Source organism: Phoenix dactylifera, chromosome 6 (genome assembly GCF_009389715.1).
Source record: "Phoenix dactylifera cultivar Barhee BC4 chromosome 6, palm_55x_up_171113_PBpolish2nd_filt_p, whole genome shotgun sequence".
Taxonomy (NCBI): Eukaryota; Viridiplantae; Streptophyta; class Magnoliopsida; order Arecales; family Arecaceae; genus Phoenix; species Phoenix dactylifera.
Window position 1 is genome coordinate 7,106,927 of NC_052397.1, and position 18,848 is coordinate 7,125,774.

Here is an 18,848-nt window from a genome sequence, read left to right on the forward strand (position 1 = left end):
CACAGCTGTCCGTAATGTGCCCGTCCTCGCACTGCACGTGTGCAGGGCACGTGCGGATGTACAAGCAATGTTCCACTCAGAACTTAAAACAGAAAGCGTTAAATGTTAATAATTAAGAGGGCTAATTAGTCTTTTTCCATAAGCTATAATAACCAAGGAAACAAAGCCCAAGAAGTGTATAAATGAAGAAGCATAGTTCTGGTGGGTGGCGAGGTAAGGGTAACGCAGAGAAGGCTGTCATATATAAGCCTCCACCAATACCCAAACCCCACCACTCCCAGAAGGATACCTATGGGAAGATCCCCCAGCTCTGTTGAGAATGGCCTCAAGAAGGGCCCCTGGACCCCTGAAGAAGACCAGAAACTAGTCCAATACATCCAGGAGAATGGCCATGGCAGCTGGAGAGCTCTCCCCAAGCATGCTGGTCTCTCTCTCTCTCTCTCTCTCTCTCTCTCTCGCTCGCTCGCTCGCTCTCTTGCAGCTATCTAAATATTGGTTATCTTTCCTCTTGAAGGACTCAATAGATGTGGCAAGAGCTGCAGGCTAAGATGGACCAACTACTTGAGGCCAGACATCAAGAGAGGCAAATTCTCCCAAGAAGAAGAGCAAACTATCCTCCATCTCCACTCTATTCTCGGCAACAAGTATGTTTCCACATTCCCTGCATGCGACTATGCTCACTCTATAATCTCCAATGAGCCATCTTTGATCTTAATGGAAGCCAAACTTTTTGGTTCGTGTAGGTGGTCGGCGATTGCGACGAACCTCCCGGGCCGAACCGACAATGAGATCAAGAACTTCTGGAACACTCACCTCAAGAAGAAGCTGATCCAGATGGGGTTTGATCCGATGACCCACCGCCCGAGGACCGACTTCTTCGCCACCCTCCCCCAGCTTATTGCCCTTGCCAACCTCCGTGAGCTCGTCGATGGCCACCCCTGGGATGATCATGCCGCCGCGCGCCTTCAGGCTGAGGCTGTCCGGGCTGCAAGGCTTCAATACTTCCAGTACCTCCTCCAGTCAGCTGCAGCCATGGCTAGTAACTCCAACACCAATAGCCTTAGCACCATCACCACCAGTGACATGGATCCTACCGGCCTTTTGAGCCCCCTACAGGTGCTTTCCTTTGCTTCAGACGTCCCTACCACAAGTCCTATTGAAAGTATTGGTGGCCAGAGCCAAATCAGCCAATTGCCAGATCTCCACATCCCATGCTCTTCTTTTGACGTCCAACCTATTATGAGCAGTGACACCATCCAAGGATCCAACTTCGGTTTTTTAAGCCAGGGAGATCCGAGTGGCACCCCAAGAACACCATTAATATCACCTCATTCGTCTCTTCCTCCACTCACCGATTTGTCGGCCGGCAACCCAGGGGACGCTTGCAGCACCTCTAGCTGCGGCGGGACTGGGAGTCCTCTTTCCTTCTGGCCAGAGCTCTTGCTTGATGATCCATTTATGACCGAGTTTGCTTGATTATTTTTATCTTTTTCAATACGTCCATATCATTATATCGTTTATCCATTTCTTTTCTTTTCTTTCATATTTCTGGGGAGTTTGAGATCAGTGTTAATAGTGCTTGCATGCATTGTTGATCGACATTAATGCAGTGCATATCTTATGCAGATACTATCACACTTGTATGTGTACACACGCAAATGCTTATATATACTTGGCTTGGGTTTTGGTGCTGCTATTCTTCCTCTCTCTTACTTTTTCCATGGGTTTTTTTCATTTGCTTCTTTTCAATTCTAGATTCTAGCCTAATTTTATCCATTCTAGATCCTCTATCTATGCGCCTTTGTTGATAAAAATAACAGCGTCATATGACAACATATATATAACCATAATGATCATGGTAATTGATATATAATAACAATAGCAATGTCTGTTAGGAATTTTAAATTCATGTCCATGTACGGATGGCAATATTTTTCTACATTAGATATGTGTAATGCATAATTATTTGCTAAAGAAAACACAAAGAATCATAGCTAAGTCATCTTGCATGCAAGTTGTCTAAACATTATGTAGAATTCTTTTTGATATGGTAGTGTTAATTAAAAGATTATTATTTTTCTCATGGTCAAGTAGGATTCCTTTAGTTTTTTTATTTTTTGATTCAGCCGCAATGTTACCTCCATCTGATTTCTTGCAACATATGCCTTCAATTAGTTATGCAGAGATCATTTTCAATGGATTGCCTACCAAAACCATGGTGCTTGGTACCACCACCTTTCCAATAATATATACCCTGGAGGAGAATGAGAAATGGAAATATTTTTGCTAAAAGATTTCGGTTTAAATTATACATTTTTCAGAAATTTTTTTTTGGAGAAGGTGGAAAAATATGGTTTCTAAAAGCTGATGTATTGGCCATATCAGTTATGACTGACACTGAGATGAACTGAGATTAGTTTATACTGGCCAAGGTGGAAGATTGGAGAATCTGAAGGGGCCAAGATATTGCAATATCAACCAATATAGTAAAACCTAGTTCAGTTGTCTTTCTAGACCTTGATTTTATATTTACAAATCAAAAATTCATTTGAGATAACAATAACAAGATTAAATATTCCGAACCAATATGTTGATTGAACTTGCTAATATCTTGAAAATTATTGGTTTAATTTTATCGGATAATAAAAGATGCAATTTTAAATGTCACATTAATGGGTGCCCAATTCATATACGAACCAATATCTCAACCAGCATGAACACCTTAGCAAAGTTTTCTTTCCCTTGGTTCTTTTCTATCAAGGAAATAAAGAAGGGTACTCTAAGAGGAGTTCTATACAGAGAAGATAAGGATGATAGGGGAGTAGAGAAGAAGCAAAGGAGATTCAACTTGAGAAGACATATGTTCATATCACAAAGAAGACATAGGATAAAGGTCCATCTATCATCCCTGAGCTGAGAAATCCAACTTGAGAAAAGGAACCATAAGAAACATCGAAGTTCCCCAAAAGATACCTGCTCATAAAATTTCTCTCATTTCTTTCCCTGAACTTGTACCTTCTCCATTTTCAGAAGAAAGATATGTCTGCAAACCAAGATTATTTCTTCTCAGGTATATTAAGGAGGCTTGGAATTAACCCATACTTCTAGATAACTTTAACAACTATGATAGAGAAAAAGTAGAGAGGAAAACATGCCTTCTCAGGCAGTTAGAGAGTTGACAGAGGGTGTCATGTCCAGAAAAGAGACAGAGAACAAAAAGTATAGCAATGATGGGAAGGACCCAAAATAGTTGAAGGCTTGCCATTTCCCAATAACAATGATATCAATCACAATCCCACTCGAGCAACATGAGGGCAAGTTTTATAAACATATGTCACAGTCTCTTTGTTAAGAGTAGACCTCTTAGTAATCATACTCTTGCTTTCAAAGAACCATGTCCCATTTTCTTAGTGAGCAGGTGGAGTAGATGCCTTTTCCTACAAGGGATTGACTGCTAAGACCAAAATTAACAGGCCCCATTGAGCCCCACCCCATTGGTAAAGTTGAATTGCATGTCACCATGTATCGCACACACCTTTGTTTTCTTTTGGTGATTCAATGTTTTGGGTAAAGCCTTCACCTGTGTTCTTGTGTAGAAAGGTCGATTAAAAGTGGGGGTTGGTCTTGGTTACCAAGTAAGTGTGGAAGCATTTAACAATGAAAGGGAAACTCCATTACCTAATCCTCTACCCCATTAATTTGGTTGCATACTAGATGAAGTTTCCTACGTCATTGATAATGTTCAACATTAAAGGATGCCCTGTGATTTGGTGCCCAAATTTACAACGTTGGTGACTGAGGGATGGAAATGATGGCTCTGAGTAGCAACACCAGAAAGGGACCTTCTCTGTCTCTATAATAGATTAATCCATCACCAGTTGGCAGTAGGATGGCCGAACGACTTTAGTGATTCTATACTAGTGTATCTGAATAGAATCTGTGTGTATTCCTTATTTGTATTCTATACTAGTGATTCTATACCTGTATGTTGTTGCTACTGAAGTGTTGCTCCTTACCATTAACCTCCATCATATTGTATTTCATTATTATATGTTAAGTGATTTTTGAATAGTTTTACAGTCATTAACTTATGAAAAGCTCCAAAATGAAGTGAATGGGGATATATGATATTTATTGATATTTTAATATCCTCCCACTTACTCTTCCCTTACAAATATATCATTCGAGTCCCCAAAATGATTGAGAATAAAACTTCTTATACGTAGGTCTCTTTCAAAACAAATATATAGCATATTTACCATACTTCATTAGTTTGCTATCATAACACGAACCCATAAAACCATTGCCATCCATGAGGTATTCTTTCTGCACCCGCTCGAGTGCGTCGCATGCTGTACTCATCACTGCGATATTGTGAAACGTGTATAGATTTTCTTAGGGATTTGATCCGGTAAAAGTAGAAGATGGAAGAGAAAAATGATGACAACCAGTTACCACTGTGAAAAAGAGAGAGGTTATTTTCTATTATCGCTCTCTTTGTTTCTTGTTGGCCAGTTTCCTTCTCAGTTTTCTCTTCCATTTCTCTTCGCTTCAATTCCTGAGCTTTGATAGGCTTCACCACCCATCACCGGAATCATCTTCTACCATCAACCAGCTTTGGAAAAGGTTGCTTCTTGCTTGTAAAAAGCTTTATGGCTTTTTAGATGGTATTGGAATCTCTGCAGCTGCCATAGAATAAGGATTCCTGTAAATCTTTGCTTGGTCCTGAAAAATTCAATCAAGATGCATTTTTGAGATAAATGATGGAGATAGTTAAGCAGGAAAAAAAAATCATATAGAGAAAATTTGCTCAAATACAAAAAAGTATAAAGTGCTATATGATGACTTATAAACTTTGGGACACGATCTTCAGCTATTATTTAAATTCTATATTTTTGTTTATCCAAAAGAACAAGTTTTTAAAGAGGCCTTCCATCTTTTCTGGCGATGACTTTTTTTTTTTTTTTTTTTGGAAGATCAGGAAATCCATATCTTTTGATGCTCATATTTTTAATTATCCAGTTGATGCGCTTGAATATAGGTTGGGAATAACAGACATGGCCTTCTCATTGGTAATTTAACACTTGTATTTTCATTTCTCCAATCCTCCTACAAGAGCATGATTTAGGAAAACCGAAGCTATACATCAGGAAAAAAAAAGTTTTTATCTTGTAATCACCTTGTACCCTTGTGTTCTAATGGTTATCCTGTATATACAAGCCGGTGATGAATAGTGATGGGAGGCTGGGGAAGATGAACTCTGGTGATGAGAGTAAGAGATCAATGTCTAAGAAGAAGGTAATTTAATGAAGAGATATGTGATGCCAACATTTGGATGATAGTCGGAGGTAGCTACTGCAATGACGGTGGACATTGGAGAGTCTTCTAAGTTTGGTGGGAAGAATGCAGAAGATGAGGGAGGAATTAGAAAGGCAAAGAAGAGAAGATAAGAGTCCTAGCAGAACAGAAATAATAATATAAAAAAACAATAATTTAACATACGGTCCCTCCATGGACCCATGTGTAAGGAAAGGCCTTGTTGAGTGGTACTTTAATTTCCAGCCCCTCTCCCATCTGTCGCCAAACCATGGCCTCTGTGCTTCAGAGGGACTGGCTATTAAAAAAACTTTTCTAGGTGGACCTGATGTTAGTCAAGAAGACCTTTTTGTTAGAATCTGGTCCATATAAGGATCCGTCATTAAGTTCCTCCAAAAAAACAATATTTTGTTAATATACTTTAGTTATCGATTGCTATTTATCTCTCTCTTGACTTAATCTTGACCAAGTGCAAAGCAGTATGTTTTGCCTCCACATAAAAAGTACATTATCATTATTCGTATTATATTTTATTTTAATAATTTTATTTTTTTCATGGGTTGGTATAATTTTTTATTTTATTTACTTTTGAATGTGGATTTATGTGTTATATTTGCTTGTGCTAGTCTTATTATCAAATATTTTAATACAATGAGTTTATTATAACATATATATACTCATACATGTATATGGATATATATACACCTACCTTCGTACATTATAAAGGTATGGACTATACTTCTCTTTAAAAGATAAGGAATCTACTCAAATTTAGCCATCAATAATGGGACATTTAAGATGAAGATCTACATATTAGTCTTTATTACCCTACAAAAAATCTCTCAAAACCAAAATCATACATTTTGGTAGCCTTTGAACTATGCATCATGTGGACAAAAATATGAACAATTTTACTATGTTAATATCCTATACTATATGATAAGGCATTTAAATTTAGAATTGTCTTTCCAGACAACTTTCTTTCAATTAAATAGCTAATCCATATACTCATGAAACTTAGGTCAACTTTGTTAGGGTCAAACTGGTTAGTCAATAAGGCTTAACTATAACAAACCAGCCTAGATTTGACTCAAACTTTGATTAGTTCTCCTTCTACATATTTATTCCAAGTGTTCATAATTTTCACTTGATCAGCATCCTAACCCTCTTTTTTCAAAGTTCAAAAGTAGAATAGATTCAAAAACTTTAGTCAATTTTTTACTTAATTTAAGGATAAATAAAAATAATCGACTTAAGCCTTAAGCCACTTATCTCTTTAAGCTAAAATTAGCTTTTAGGTTTCTCTCTTTCACATAGATTAATCCTAGTCTTTCACAACTCAAATTTATGCAAGTATCCTAATGTCAATCATAGCTTCACTCTTGGACTAATCGTAGTGATCGCAATAGGAAACATACACAACAGGATTGATCGTAACCTTTTACAATCATCCAATGTCAATTATAGATACCCTTCTCTCTAGCTAGCTAGGGGAGGATTTTTTTAGACAAGAACACCCCTTGGAGCTTGAAAAGCTCTCTTTCTAACATTACCCTTTTCAAAACCTTAGTATGCAGTCAAGAATTTTTCAATTCATCAAGATCTAATTAAGCAAGAAAACAAGAAAAAAGCCCAAGGGAAGTCTTTAGCAACAAGACCCATAGGATGCACCCAAGATAGGAGCACTTTGGCACCCATCTATCAATCAAGATTTTATCTACTAGTTTGATTGCATTCACCCCCGTCGGGTGTGGGCCGCCCTTGTACCAAAAAAAAAAAAAGGTTTTATCTACTTTCTCATCCTTCATGCACTACTTTACATCTTGCAAAGTACTACTTTATCCATGTTAACCATCACTCCATGCTTATAAACAACTTTGTTTTAGAATTGCATTGCTTCTTAGTGTGGTTATTCACTTCTTTTATTTCTTTACTTTTTTTGCATCTTTTTTTATTTTTTCTTGAATTTTTTGAAATTTCTTTTTCTAATCAAGATTGATTTACTTTTACCTTCTGAAAAATCCTACCACCTTTGAACCTTAAATAACAAGCTGAAGGTTTTGACCTAAAGTCATGGAATAAAGTCTGAATGCATGCATAATACACATCCATCCTTAGGATCTGCTCCTTCCAGTAGTGAGTTTCGTTAAAGGATCATAAGATTGTTTCGATGGTTCGCTGAGGGTACCCTTGGTCCTATACAATCTTTAATCAATTCCATAAGACTTATCTTTATCTATTCATCTTAGATTTTTCTAGTTTTACTTATGCAATAATTAAGTAATAGCTTCATAACCTGTAACCCCTCATTTGCCCCAATCCTCACGTAAAGGGTGAGGGTACTATAGTAAAATATTTAAATTGATAATTTACCTTATTGATCATGATCTATATATATTTAAACAAGTATAAATTATAGGAGAGCTTTTTCCACCATTTCTATAAAAAAGAACATGTATAAATTAAAAACTATAGATATTTGTTGATTAGGTCATAGAAAAACATAGTATTCTAGTATTTTAACTGTTCATCTTTGCAACCACATAATGCATAGTTTAGAGACAAATATAATATGTTATTTTTTATTTCTAGGTATTTTTAGTAGTATAGATAATAATCAATAGTATGAACCTTCAATTTGGATGCCCTAATATTAATTTTGGAGTCGAGAAAAGTAAATGTCCTCTCTTCCCATGAGAAATATAGTCCATCTAGTCTCTCTCAGTATATGTATGCATGGATGCATGCATGTGTATATATGTATATATATATATAGTATATATGTATATATGTATATATATGTGTGTGTGTGTATATGTATGTATATATATATATGCGCGCGCGCGTATGTTTACCTATAGATCTATAATATGTTACTATTTATATTATGTGCCTTACTTCACCAAATCATATACTTAATTTTGTACCTTGATCCTTTAAACTTTTTGTAATAGTTTTATTATATTAATTATTTATAAAATATATATAGTATATATATTATATTAAATAATATATATTATAATATTATATAAAATATATATAATATATATCTTAACAAGCATTATTCCACATTATTGTATTTTATTAATTTAATATAATTAAATTAATAATATTATATTATATAATTCTATTATTATATAAAAAATACTTTTATTATAAAATTATTGAAAGGAATTGTTAGGATAAAAATAGTCATAAAATTAAATATTATAAATAATAATAATTTTTTAATATATGTAATTAAATATCCTATTGCGTTTTTTTTATAATCATGGCATCGTCATAAGAATTTCATTCATGATATGATTTAATGTTGTCTTGACTTGAATTTTTGGACATATATTTTACTTTTATGAGTGAAAGAAATAGAATTCAAGAATAATAATAAGTTAATAAATAAGCTATCAAATAAATTAATAACCAAAAAAGGTCTCTCATACTATCATACTAAGTTATTTTATATTCATAAAAGAACTATGTTAGTAGTAAAAAATTCAAAACATTTGATAATAATATCTTTAGAATATTATATTACATTTTGTATCTATGTACAAGATACTACTCTTCATTTTAAATATTTATTATTTTATTTCATTATTATAATTATTATATATTATTAGGATATCTAAAAAATGTTAATAAATATAGTATTTTTAATTCATAAATAATGTTATTTTTACTTAAAATCTACTCCAAAATAATAGCCTCCAACAATTATTGTGTGCCATAATATTATAAAAGACATATTTAAGAATATATAAATATAATAAATACTATAAATTTAGAAAAAGTGTAAATAAAGAACTATTAAAAAAGAACTTCAATACTTGATTGTATAGTACTATTGAAAGAATTAGAAATGAATGAAAAGAATACAAAAGGTTTGATAATGGATAGAGTGAAAGAGGGTTCTATTTATATCTTAAATAAAATTTTATAAATTTGTATAAATATTATAAATTAGAGATAATTATTAATTAAAAATATTAGAGAAGACCTTCTTCACTTATTCTCTTTGATAATATTGAATAATCCGAACTAATAAGATGGAATATCTAAAAGGGTGGTGGATATTTAATATGGATACAATGAAAAGAGTAGTTTATTATAGAAAATTGGTATCTTGGTCAAACATTTCATACATTTTAATTTGCTTGAAATATTACAAAACTATTGTAGGATAAAATTTCTTTAAAATACCTACTCCAACCTAGACCCTAGGTCAAACTCTAGATCAGAAGCCCATCTTAATATTATCTTTAACCTAGATTATTCCATCTAAAACAAGTATCTTTCAAAATGGATAAGTAACCAACCAATCCTCATGAGAAGTTATCTTATTAGGTTAGCTTTATGAAAAAATATTTGGCCAAACTAGTTTCGATTTAGATTGGAGTTGACTAGTCATTCTCGTACATATCTATTCTGAGCCTACAAAATTTTGACTCAATTCTAGAATCCTAACCTACTTTTTTGGGTTAGGATTTTAATTATTAACCAATTTCTGCACCTAATTTTGGGATCATCAAAAATAACTCAAGCAAGTCTTAAACAGCCTTGCCATTTTAATCTAAGATTGGTCTTTTAGATTAGCTTATGTCATAGAAGGACTGATCCTAGCTTTTCATGACTTTAGTCCATGTGAGTAGCCTGGAGCTAATTTTTGCATGAGACTCAGACAATTCTAAAGATATAATAGAAACTTGCATGGTAGGACTAATTCTAGCTCCTCACCAACACCTATCTTCAACTATAAATAAAGGGAGGATATTTGTAATATACAAAACACCTCTTCTGAAATTTTCTCTCAAATTCTAGCAACCCTAGTTTTCCCCATTTTAAGATTCAACTCTATAATCAAAAAACTAAAATCAACAAGATTTATTCAAGCAAGCTTAAAAGAAGGAGTTTAATAGAAATCGTTGGCAAAATAGGGCCCCTCTATGGGATCCTCCTAAGAGAGGAGCACTCCGATATCTTTAAAGAATCAAAAAGTATTTTCTTCCCTTTCTTCAATTTACTTTCACATGTTCTTACATTCTTGCATGACGATCTATGATAAGATAATGCAAACTCCTTTTTCAACAAGCAATTATATTTTAATTGCAATCATTCTTAGTGTAGCCTTGTTTGCCTTATTTTTTCTTGCTTTACTTTCTTACACCGTCCCTTTAATTTCCTTGAAATTTAGTTTAGCTTTCTAGTTTGATCACTTTGTAGCTTAGATTCTCGAATCTTTTCATCCCAATACTTAGAATACCTCCCAAGCCGTAGGACAAGGTCTAGACACTTATTAGGTTGTAGTTCACCCTCGAGATCTTATTATAGATAGCATGTATGGGCTTTACAAAAAGATCCAGGGTTGTTCCAAGGGTGGTCTCCTTCATTAGCAATACCCTTGGCAATGTCCAAGCTCCACTTAATTTAACTAGCCTGAGGTTTTCTTAGTTTTTACTAAAAGTAGATTAGATAGCAGTTCCAAAACTTCCAACCTCTCTCATGCCCAATTTTACTCTTATAATATTTTGGATGTCAGTGACTCTTTTAAGTCAAGCTAATTGTAGGAAGACATTTATAGGAAAAACAAGACATGTATGTCACAGTGGTCAACATTTAAGCTCTACCATGAAGTTCTGTCTACCATGTATTCTTCTTTTTTTTTTTTTGAAGGTGTATGTATTCAAACTTTATGAATGGGCTGTAGGTTACCTAGCCCACTTGGGGCATCAAGTGAAAAGAACAACTTGACTTTAAAAAGGCTCAATGTATTTCATTAACTTGGGCAACTGCTAAAACTAGCCCTATTGGGCCAAGGGATCCGAACCCCAGCAAGTCCACTGCAGGATGAGCTTGGGCTTAGTTCTTTTCTTGGGACCTTGTTTGTGCAAAGATGAATGCTGTCCTCATTAGTTTGAGAAAAGGAAGCTTGCTGCTGCTATAAATTTTGACAAGAGTGAATATGGATCTAACATCTTATTAACTGAATCTTACGAAGCTCTTTCGATATGGAAGGTGGTGAAATTTCCGACATGCCTGGTCTAGGTACTTGGCAGTCACAACGATCTACTCGATGGAAACACTTTAATTTGATTACGGCATAGTTAACTAGTCTATGTTCATAATTTCTGTTGAATATTGTTATAAGATTGCATAATTTTTTGACTACACTACAGGAAAAAGTAGCTATCCCGGCGCTTTGTTGGACCTTTAGCGACGCTTTTTAGCGTCGGCTAAAGTACCACCGACGCAATGCCCCTCGTCGCCAAAGCGTCGGACATACCAGAGTGGAAATAGTTTTTGCCGACGCAGGGAGAAAGTGTCGGCAAAAACTAGGATTTACCGACGCGTATTAGCGTCGGTGATAGCCCGTCGAAAAAGTTCCCTACGGGTTAGCCCCTGGTTTTTCCCGACGCTTTATAGCGTCGCCGGTTTGCAACGCTTTAAAGCGTCGGCATTTGCCGACGCTAACATAATTGTTTGAAGCGTCGGCATAAGCTTGCGGGTGCGGGCGCTGTGTCCTTTGCCGACGCTTAAAAGCGTCGGGAATTGCTTTTTTTGAAAAAAAACAAAAAACCAATTCATATTATAAAACACAAATTACAAAACATACATTATAACAATATGAACCTGTATTACATTGATACATACATTATAACAATATGAACCTGTAATGCATTGATACATTAATACAAACACTCAGATCATTCGAATTGTGAATATTGTAATATCTGATTAAAAATTTGCTTAATAAGTTTCAAATTACAATGTACTCTGAAAAATAAGAAACATATACATATCAAACTCATAAAAGATAATCTAGAATGCATCAGGGACAGGATTCAGCTCCACCATCATCTCTACAAGCGTTTGAAGTATCAGGAATCTACAAAAAAAAAAAACCCGTAGAAGTTAGGAATAATGTGATACATTAACTCATATATCATAATTGATAATATGTAAAGTATTCAAATATATATAGTTATTTACCTGAGAAGGGATAAATCGTTGTAACATGGATGAAATATTCGTAAGCTGAGACTGCAAATTTGCTTGGTTTTGCTTCAGCTCTTCAATAGTTGCTTGAAGATGACGAACTTCTGCAGTATTACTAGATTCTCTGGCATTTCTTGTATATGTGCCCACTGAAGATAACTGAGTGGGGGTAACTCCAACGCCGTAACCCCTCACTCGACCATAACGCTCTGGGCCCATCAATTCAGCGAGCACTTGAGCTTCAATATTATGGGTCGCGTCGGATGATGATGACCCCCCGACGCGCTCCGAAATAAGATTTGTTGCCCTATCCTATATCTCTCAAAAAAAAAATTCAAATTAATGTATGCCAATAATAAAACCAAAAAATATACAGCACAAGCCAAAGATGAATACATACAACTATATCTCTTGACTCCTCCCGGACAAAGCTGCCATCTCGGTGGGTGTGAGTCATCTTATAAAACTCCACCCTACCAGGCTCCCTCCCATTATCATCCATCTACAACAAAAAGTATATTTCAAGAGTATACATGCTATAAGATAGAATAATTTAAGATAAATTTAAATTATTTCAAGAAAGCTTACGAATTCAGCTCTACGCCTCGCATAACTCATGGAGCCTGAAGTGTGAGGAACAGTCTGTGATGCTCGAGCAGCTCTACCAATATTGGAATATGTCTTCTCCGAAAAACAATAAACAATGTATTAATAAAATGTATAAATTTCTAATCTATAATAATAGTAAATATAATCTAAGGTATTTAAAAAATATACACAACCTGAGCTCTCTCGGAAAACCAGTAGTGGACAAGCTCCCTCCACTGATGAGAGATTACATCTGGAGGGCAAACATGGGCCACCTCCTCTTCAGTCATGCCCTCGTGCTTCCAATCCGCCTTTAGCTTCGCTTTATATTCTTTCTATTTGCGGTTGACGGACTTCAGCACCCAATCATGGCTATTTGCAGGAAGGACAAACTTTGTCTACATCAAAGTCAAAAATGTTATATCAATGTTAAATCAAAAAATAATTGAAGATAGTAAGCAAATTCAATTCTTTACCTCAACAACTCTAAGAAGCTCAACCTTATACGAAGGAAGCATTTCGTTCCATTTCGTATAGTTGAGCGGACACAATTGTCCCTTCCGCGCAACCGATCCTAAAAAAGTGGATAAAATGCTTGCTGCATTCTTGATGGGCTGCCCCAGTTCGTTGTAATGGACGACAATCTTCTCATCCTCAGATAGGGTCCATACGTCTCATGCTCGAGTGGGCCCTCGTGTTCTCCTCACTCTCCCTAGTCCATCTATAAAATAAGAAGTCCATTAGGATTGAGATTGTGATTGATAAGGATTTCCCCAAGAAACACAGACTCAGAAGAAACATTTGCAACAACTTCAAACAACACAATAACCAACTTTAGACAGCTCAGAGGGGCAAACAAAAAAAACCTTCATCAACTAACATTGACCATGGAACTGTACTAAAGATCTCCAGGTGATCTGAAATTTTGACTGCAAACATTTAAGACTGGAAACAGTTTTAACTAAAATGACCTGCACTGTAAGTTCTCACAGACACATGGAAACTTCATCTGCTGATGAAAATTAGTGGCGTTAACCAAGGAACAGGACAAGGAATTACTCATTCAGGTTAAAGCAATTCATATCAACTATATGATGCGAAATATTTGAAATTCAAGACAAAATGACATCTTGAAAGTAGAAACAGCACTCTTCTGAGTACTAACAGTTAGGCTGCTAGGAAACGCTCCTATCATTAACAATATCATCCACCCCTCTTCCTCCCTTAAGCTTGTGTGCATTCATAAACGCACACATCTGCCCCTCCTCCTCGGTGGCCACTCACCAAAGATTCTTACAAAGAATCTTCATAATTATAGAATTTTTAATTTATTCAAAACCTATTTTAGTGTGACATGATATGTTTACTGTTATGCAACAATGGTAATTAATCTTAAAAGAAACATGTTGAATACTTCAAATGAACTGATGCAACAAGAGGTTCAACCATATAATGACTAATGAATCCAAAATCGAGTATAAGCAACTAATCAAGTATTAGTGAATTTGGTTGGCTGTAGCTAAGAAAGATAGAGTACCATAAAAAACATATCTAACCCACTCAACTAACAGGCCTAATATATTGACAACTCCATGATATTGTGTATACTAGTTCCCCTTGCCATCGAGGTTCTTGCAAGGGGGTCGGTCAACATATAAGATCTGCCAAAGTGTTTTGGTACTGAGTGGAAGGCCAGGTGACCACCTAAGGTCGGGTTGCTGCCTCCACAGCCTAGGTGGCTACTTTTCAAAATAATGAAAGGAAAAGTGATCAAGTACTGGACTATCTATGATTACATTGAAGCAGATGCCCATGAAGAAATATATGAAGTCCTGATCATTTTCCTCCCAGTTTGAAATCCGTGTTTTGATTTAGAAATACATAACTGATATCAAAAGTACCATCATCAATATCTATGATTACCTTTTTCCCATCAAATAAGGTCGGCACCAGAGATAACATTGAGAAGGCTCCATTAAAGAACTAAACAAAGTTTTATGACTGGTATCATATCAAAAGGATATAAAACACTGACATGTATCAGACTACGGTCTTAGATATTTAGCAACAGAAATTAGAAATACCCAGGACATCCACGTCATCCGTGTCTGGACAATCTGCAGGTGGCGCGTGCGCAAACTGGGACCCGGACTGAGTATGAGGCTCATCGGGCTGCTGGGAACGATCAGAAGTAGATCCCACGGATGTGTGCTGAAACTCAATATCTCTAAAACGTTTTCCTCGCGGCATGTTGTAATCTAGTATGCATAAAAAAGAATCAATATTAGTTAATTAAAAGTATAGAAATAATTTATAAAAGTAATTTAATGCAAAGTAATTTATAAAAGTATCAATATTCCGATCGTAGAATGTGATTAGTATTGCAGACTTTGACTCAAGTATCTTTTCCTTCTGGAGGCTGTCAAGCAAATGTGCCTAATGAATACACAACCATAACATAATCTCATGTCTAAACATAATTCTGAAAATTTATATTGCATTAGCATATGTCAGATATCCTACAACAATTTAAGAAGTAACAACTAAACAGGACAATAAATGTTAGAAGAGAGAGAAGCTCTATAATGAGAATTCAAATCCAACATACAAGTTGTGTGCATCTGTCCGGTCAAATAAATGAAAAGAAGCAGCATCCATAAATTTCTGATGGCACGTATATGCTAAGCAAGTTGAGAAAAGGTTACTTTGAGAATTAAACGAGTATCAGCATACAAAGATTCCACATAATACGTTTATGAGCATGGAGCAACCATTCCAGTTCTACTGCTATAAATCAATTGCCATAACTTTTTGCAACAACTTCCCCTCGCTTCTCCATCTCAAGTTCAATTCTTCTTTTTTCTGCCCATGCTGCTCCCACACATTTAGGATTCAATTTTCGTGACTTCCCTAACTTCTTATCCATGTGTAACCCTTTGTATGTGAGACTTTTTTCATGTTCTCCACTTGTTTCAAACCAGGGAGGTGGAGCACCAGTTTGCACATTTGCTTGACAGCCTCTAGAAGGAAAAGATACTTGAGTCAAAGTCTGCAGTACTAATTACAGGAAAAAATATTCTTAACACCATTGTTAATACATGCCTATAGTTACAAAAATTTCATCTACTTTACCTTTTGGGGGGCGTTTGGAATTCTTGACAATAAGTGTTATTCTCCATCATTATCCCAAGTTTCAAAAATCTGCCACCACTGCTAGAATTGGAAGGCATGTAGAGGCACATGCAATGATGCATTCCAAGATCCACAACCATTACACCAACTCCTTCTTAATCATTAAAAATCCAGCACCATCAATTATCCCCTGGTCCTCTCAATCCCTCCTATCAGGGGCGGCCCAATACATTTGGGGGCCTAAGGCAAATCCAATGAATGAGGCCTCTTTTTTTTAATAATAATTTTTTTTAATAAATATAAAATATTTAAAAAAATGATATAGAAATAGATAGCTATCAAGTATACTATTTCAATAAAGATATATAAATTTAATAAAAATAGGTAAAAAAATTTTTTAATTTAATATAATTTTTAAATAAAAGTAAATAAAAGTAATTGCTCGAAAAGAAGGGCCATGAAACTGATTAATTAACTAAGATAATGCTTGACAATAGTGTTTACGATGTCAAGCAAAAGCCGAATAGGAAATGGCTATCTCATGCCACTTCATTGTCAAGGTAATAAAAAAATTGCACCTCTCTATAAGAGAAAGTAGGGGCATTATGGGAAATTCACTCCATCCAATAAATAAAAGTCCCATCCCACCGTCTCCCCTTCAAGTGAGTACCCAAGCAGCAACTGCAACATCACAGCACAGCAGCCATTCAACTCCCTCTAGCTCCTTTTCTCTCTCTACCACCCAAGAGGGGAGAAGAAACCGAGAGGAGAAAATTAAAAGAATCTCCACCCTCCAAGAAGTCCATCTCCGATCCCCCTATCTTTCTTCCCGATGGCCCAGCTGGATCAGGAGTAATGTGAGGGAAGGAAAACCAAGACCAAAACCAAAAAAGAGAAGGGATGAAAGATAAGAGTGGAAGACGAAGGGGGAAGACGAGAATGGAAGGAATGAGTGTTTGTATAGCTGCAGCATCTTCTGGTGGGGGCCTTCCCTGGGCCGGGGGCCTTAGGCGACCGCCTCAGTCGCCTAAGGCTCGAGCCGGCACTGCCTCCTATAGAAATCCATGCAATGGAGCTTTTTCAGCTATACACACAGTCATAGGCCCCTTCAAACCAGTTCTCACACACAAAAAAAAGAGACAATTTCAGGAACTAGTTGGAGATCAATACTTCCACCTCCTAACTTTTAAAGACAGAGCTACACCATTGGTATATTATTAACTTCAAATATTTTCTAAAGCCCAGCAGTGCTCCGAAGACAGACAGCACGCAACGAAAAAGAAACTATGCATAAAAAGAAAAGAAGCAAAGGAAAAGAAGAAGAAGAAGATAGACATGACCTAATCTTAAGATCTAGACAAATTCTTTAAAACCAAAAATTAGACAGAGTCTGCCATCAGATTTGTGGCATGTCAAATGGACTCATGAACAAGAAGAAGAATCATCTTGCACATGACATAAAAAAGCAACCCTTAAAAGGAAAAGAAGAAACAACCAGAAATTTAAATAAGAAGAAACCGGATCTTTCTTGTTCATACCAATACGAAATTAGGCTATCATAAAGTTGTGAGACGTATAAAAATGAATTAGAAATGAAATAATGCAGGAAAGCTTTGCGGAGGCCTGTTACTGGCTGCAGACACCAAATGTACAAAAATGAATGGGTTATTGCAGGTTGGTAATTTCTAATTTGTTGAAAGAAAATGTTGTCGAGTGTCATTAATTTTTGAAGGAAAAGGATCACTTACCTCAGACGACGGCGAGGTCGACGGCGGCGGAGTAGCTAGGTCTCGGGATGGAGGTCAAATGTTGGCACGCAGCTAGGGCATCGACCGAGAGAGGATGAGGAGAGGGGGCCGGGCGAGCGTTAAAAACAAGAAGAAAACAAAGAGGAGGAGGAGGAGGAGGAGGAGAAAGAGAAGGAGAAGGGGAGGCTTACCTCAGACGGCGGCAAGGTCGACGGCGGCGGAGAAGCGAATCTTCGATCGATCGCCGATCGGGGCTAGGGATGGGGCTCAACCGAGAGAGTATGAGGAGAGGGGGCCGAGCGAGCGTTAAAAACAAAGAGGAGGAGGAGGAGGAGGTCGACGGTGCGTAGCTAGGGCATCGACTGATAGAAAATGAGGAGAGGGGGCCTGGCGACGGTTGGGGTTTTATGTTTTATAACGACGCTTAAAAGCGTCGTTGTTTCTCAAAGTTGTAACGACGCTCTAAAGCGTCGTTGTTGTTGCAGATTTACCGACGCTAGATCAAAGCTTCGGCAAAGGTTGGCGCTGAGCCAAACTTTTCCGACGCTTTCTCCTAGCGTCGGAAAAACATAGTCGGCAAAACTCACATTTCCTGTAGTGCTAATTATTTTAGGAATGGACTTCAGCATTGAGCCAACATTTTAAGCGTGTTGTTTAGAAATCGATTAAAAAATAGAGTTTAGGCATGAAGCACGGCCTGGCCGCGATCAGCTCTAGTTTAGATCCGCCACGATTTTTATCAGAAAAAGGTGCAATGTACAAGAAGCTTCAAAATTTGTGTTTAGCATGCGATTATTTTTCCATTTGGAAGAATTCTTCGTTGATAATTCACTCTCATTTGGCTGTCATTTGGACTATCTCTTCTTCGGGCCAACTTTGTAGAGTATTTATTTGAACACCTTTTTAGTTGTTTTGGGGCTTTCGATTTATTGCACGCACAAAAAAAGAAAAAATAAAGAATGCACAATATTGAAATGGATTGATATCCCAGATAAAATGAAGATTATAACATGGATAGGATAGATTTCTCTTTAATATTTATAGTTTTGAAAAAGAAATAGAGGTTTTGAG

General features: G+C 36.2%; 2 protein-coding genes and 1 long non-coding RNA gene across 4 annotated transcripts; 1 reads left to right on the forward strand and 2 right to left on the reverse strand.

Moving 5' to 3' along the window:
- Window positions 1-213: 213 nt before the first annotated feature.
- LOC103716128 (transcription factor MYB93) lies at window positions 214-1,696 on the forward strand. Its single transcript, XM_039127781.1, has 3 exons — window positions 214-424; window positions 515-644; window positions 744-1,696. The coding sequence occupies exons 1-3, from the start codon at window positions 292-294 to the stop codon at window positions 1,474-1,476; spliced, it is 996 nt and encodes a 331-aa protein (XP_038983709.1). The 5' UTR covers window positions 214-291; the 3' UTR covers window positions 1,477-1,696.
- A 10,324-nt stretch (window positions 1,697-12,020) lies between these two features.
- Window positions 12,021-12,770, reverse strand: LOC120111221. Of its 2 annotated transcripts, XM_039127783.1 has the most exons (4): window positions 12,710-12,770; window positions 12,498-12,621; window positions 12,304-12,413; window positions 12,021-12,199 (listed from the first exon to the last, which is right to left on the reverse strand). In XM_039127783.1, exons 1-4 carry the CDS (start codon window positions 12,764-12,766, stop codon window positions 12,143-12,145), a joined length of 348 nt encoding a protein of 115 aa, XP_038983711.1. In that variant the 5' UTR covers window positions 12,767-12,770; the 3' UTR covers window positions 12,021-12,142. The 2 variants fall into 2 exon arrangements, with proteins under 2 accessions (XP_038983711.1, XP_038983710.1); XM_039127782.1 differs by having other exon boundaries at window positions 12,304-12,621.
- A 169-nt stretch (window positions 12,771-12,939) lies between these two features.
- On the reverse strand, window positions 12,940-13,416 carry LOC120111222. The gene is made up of 3 exons (XR_005512303.1): window positions 13,374-13,416; window positions 13,092-13,295; window positions 12,940-12,990 (listed from the first exon to the last, which is right to left on the reverse strand). It is a non-coding gene; the product is annotated as an uncharacterized LOC120111222 (long non-coding RNA).
- Window positions 13,417-18,848: the final 5,432 nt, after the last annotated feature.

Excerpts from the sequence above, each read along its gene's own strand:
- LOC103716128 (XM_039127781.1), top strand. The coding sequence starts at position 292 with ATGGGAAGATCCCCCAGCTCTGTTGAGAATGGCCTCAAGAAGGGCCCC. Across the intron at positions 425-514 it reads AGCTCTCCCCAAGCATGCTG|GACTCAATAGATGTGGCAAG; the intron begins GTCTCTCTCTCT and ends TTCCTCTTGAAG. Across the intron at positions 645-743 it reads CACTCTATTCTCGGCAACAA|GTGGTCGGCGATTGCGACGA; the intron begins GTATGTTTCCAC and ends TGGTTCGTGTAG.
- LOC120111221 (XM_039127782.1), bottom strand. The coding sequence starts at position 12,766 with ATGACTCACACCCACCGAGATGGCAGCTTTGTCCGGGAGGAGTCAAGA. Across the intron at positions 12,622-12,709 it reads AGGAGTCAAGAGATATAGTT|GATAGGGCAACAAATCTTAT; the intron begins GTATGTATTCAT and ends TGAGAGATATAG. Across the intron at positions 12,200-12,303 it reads AACGATTTATCCCTTCTCAG|ATTCCTGATACTTCAAACGC; the intron begins GTAAATAACTAT and ends TTTTTTTTGTAG.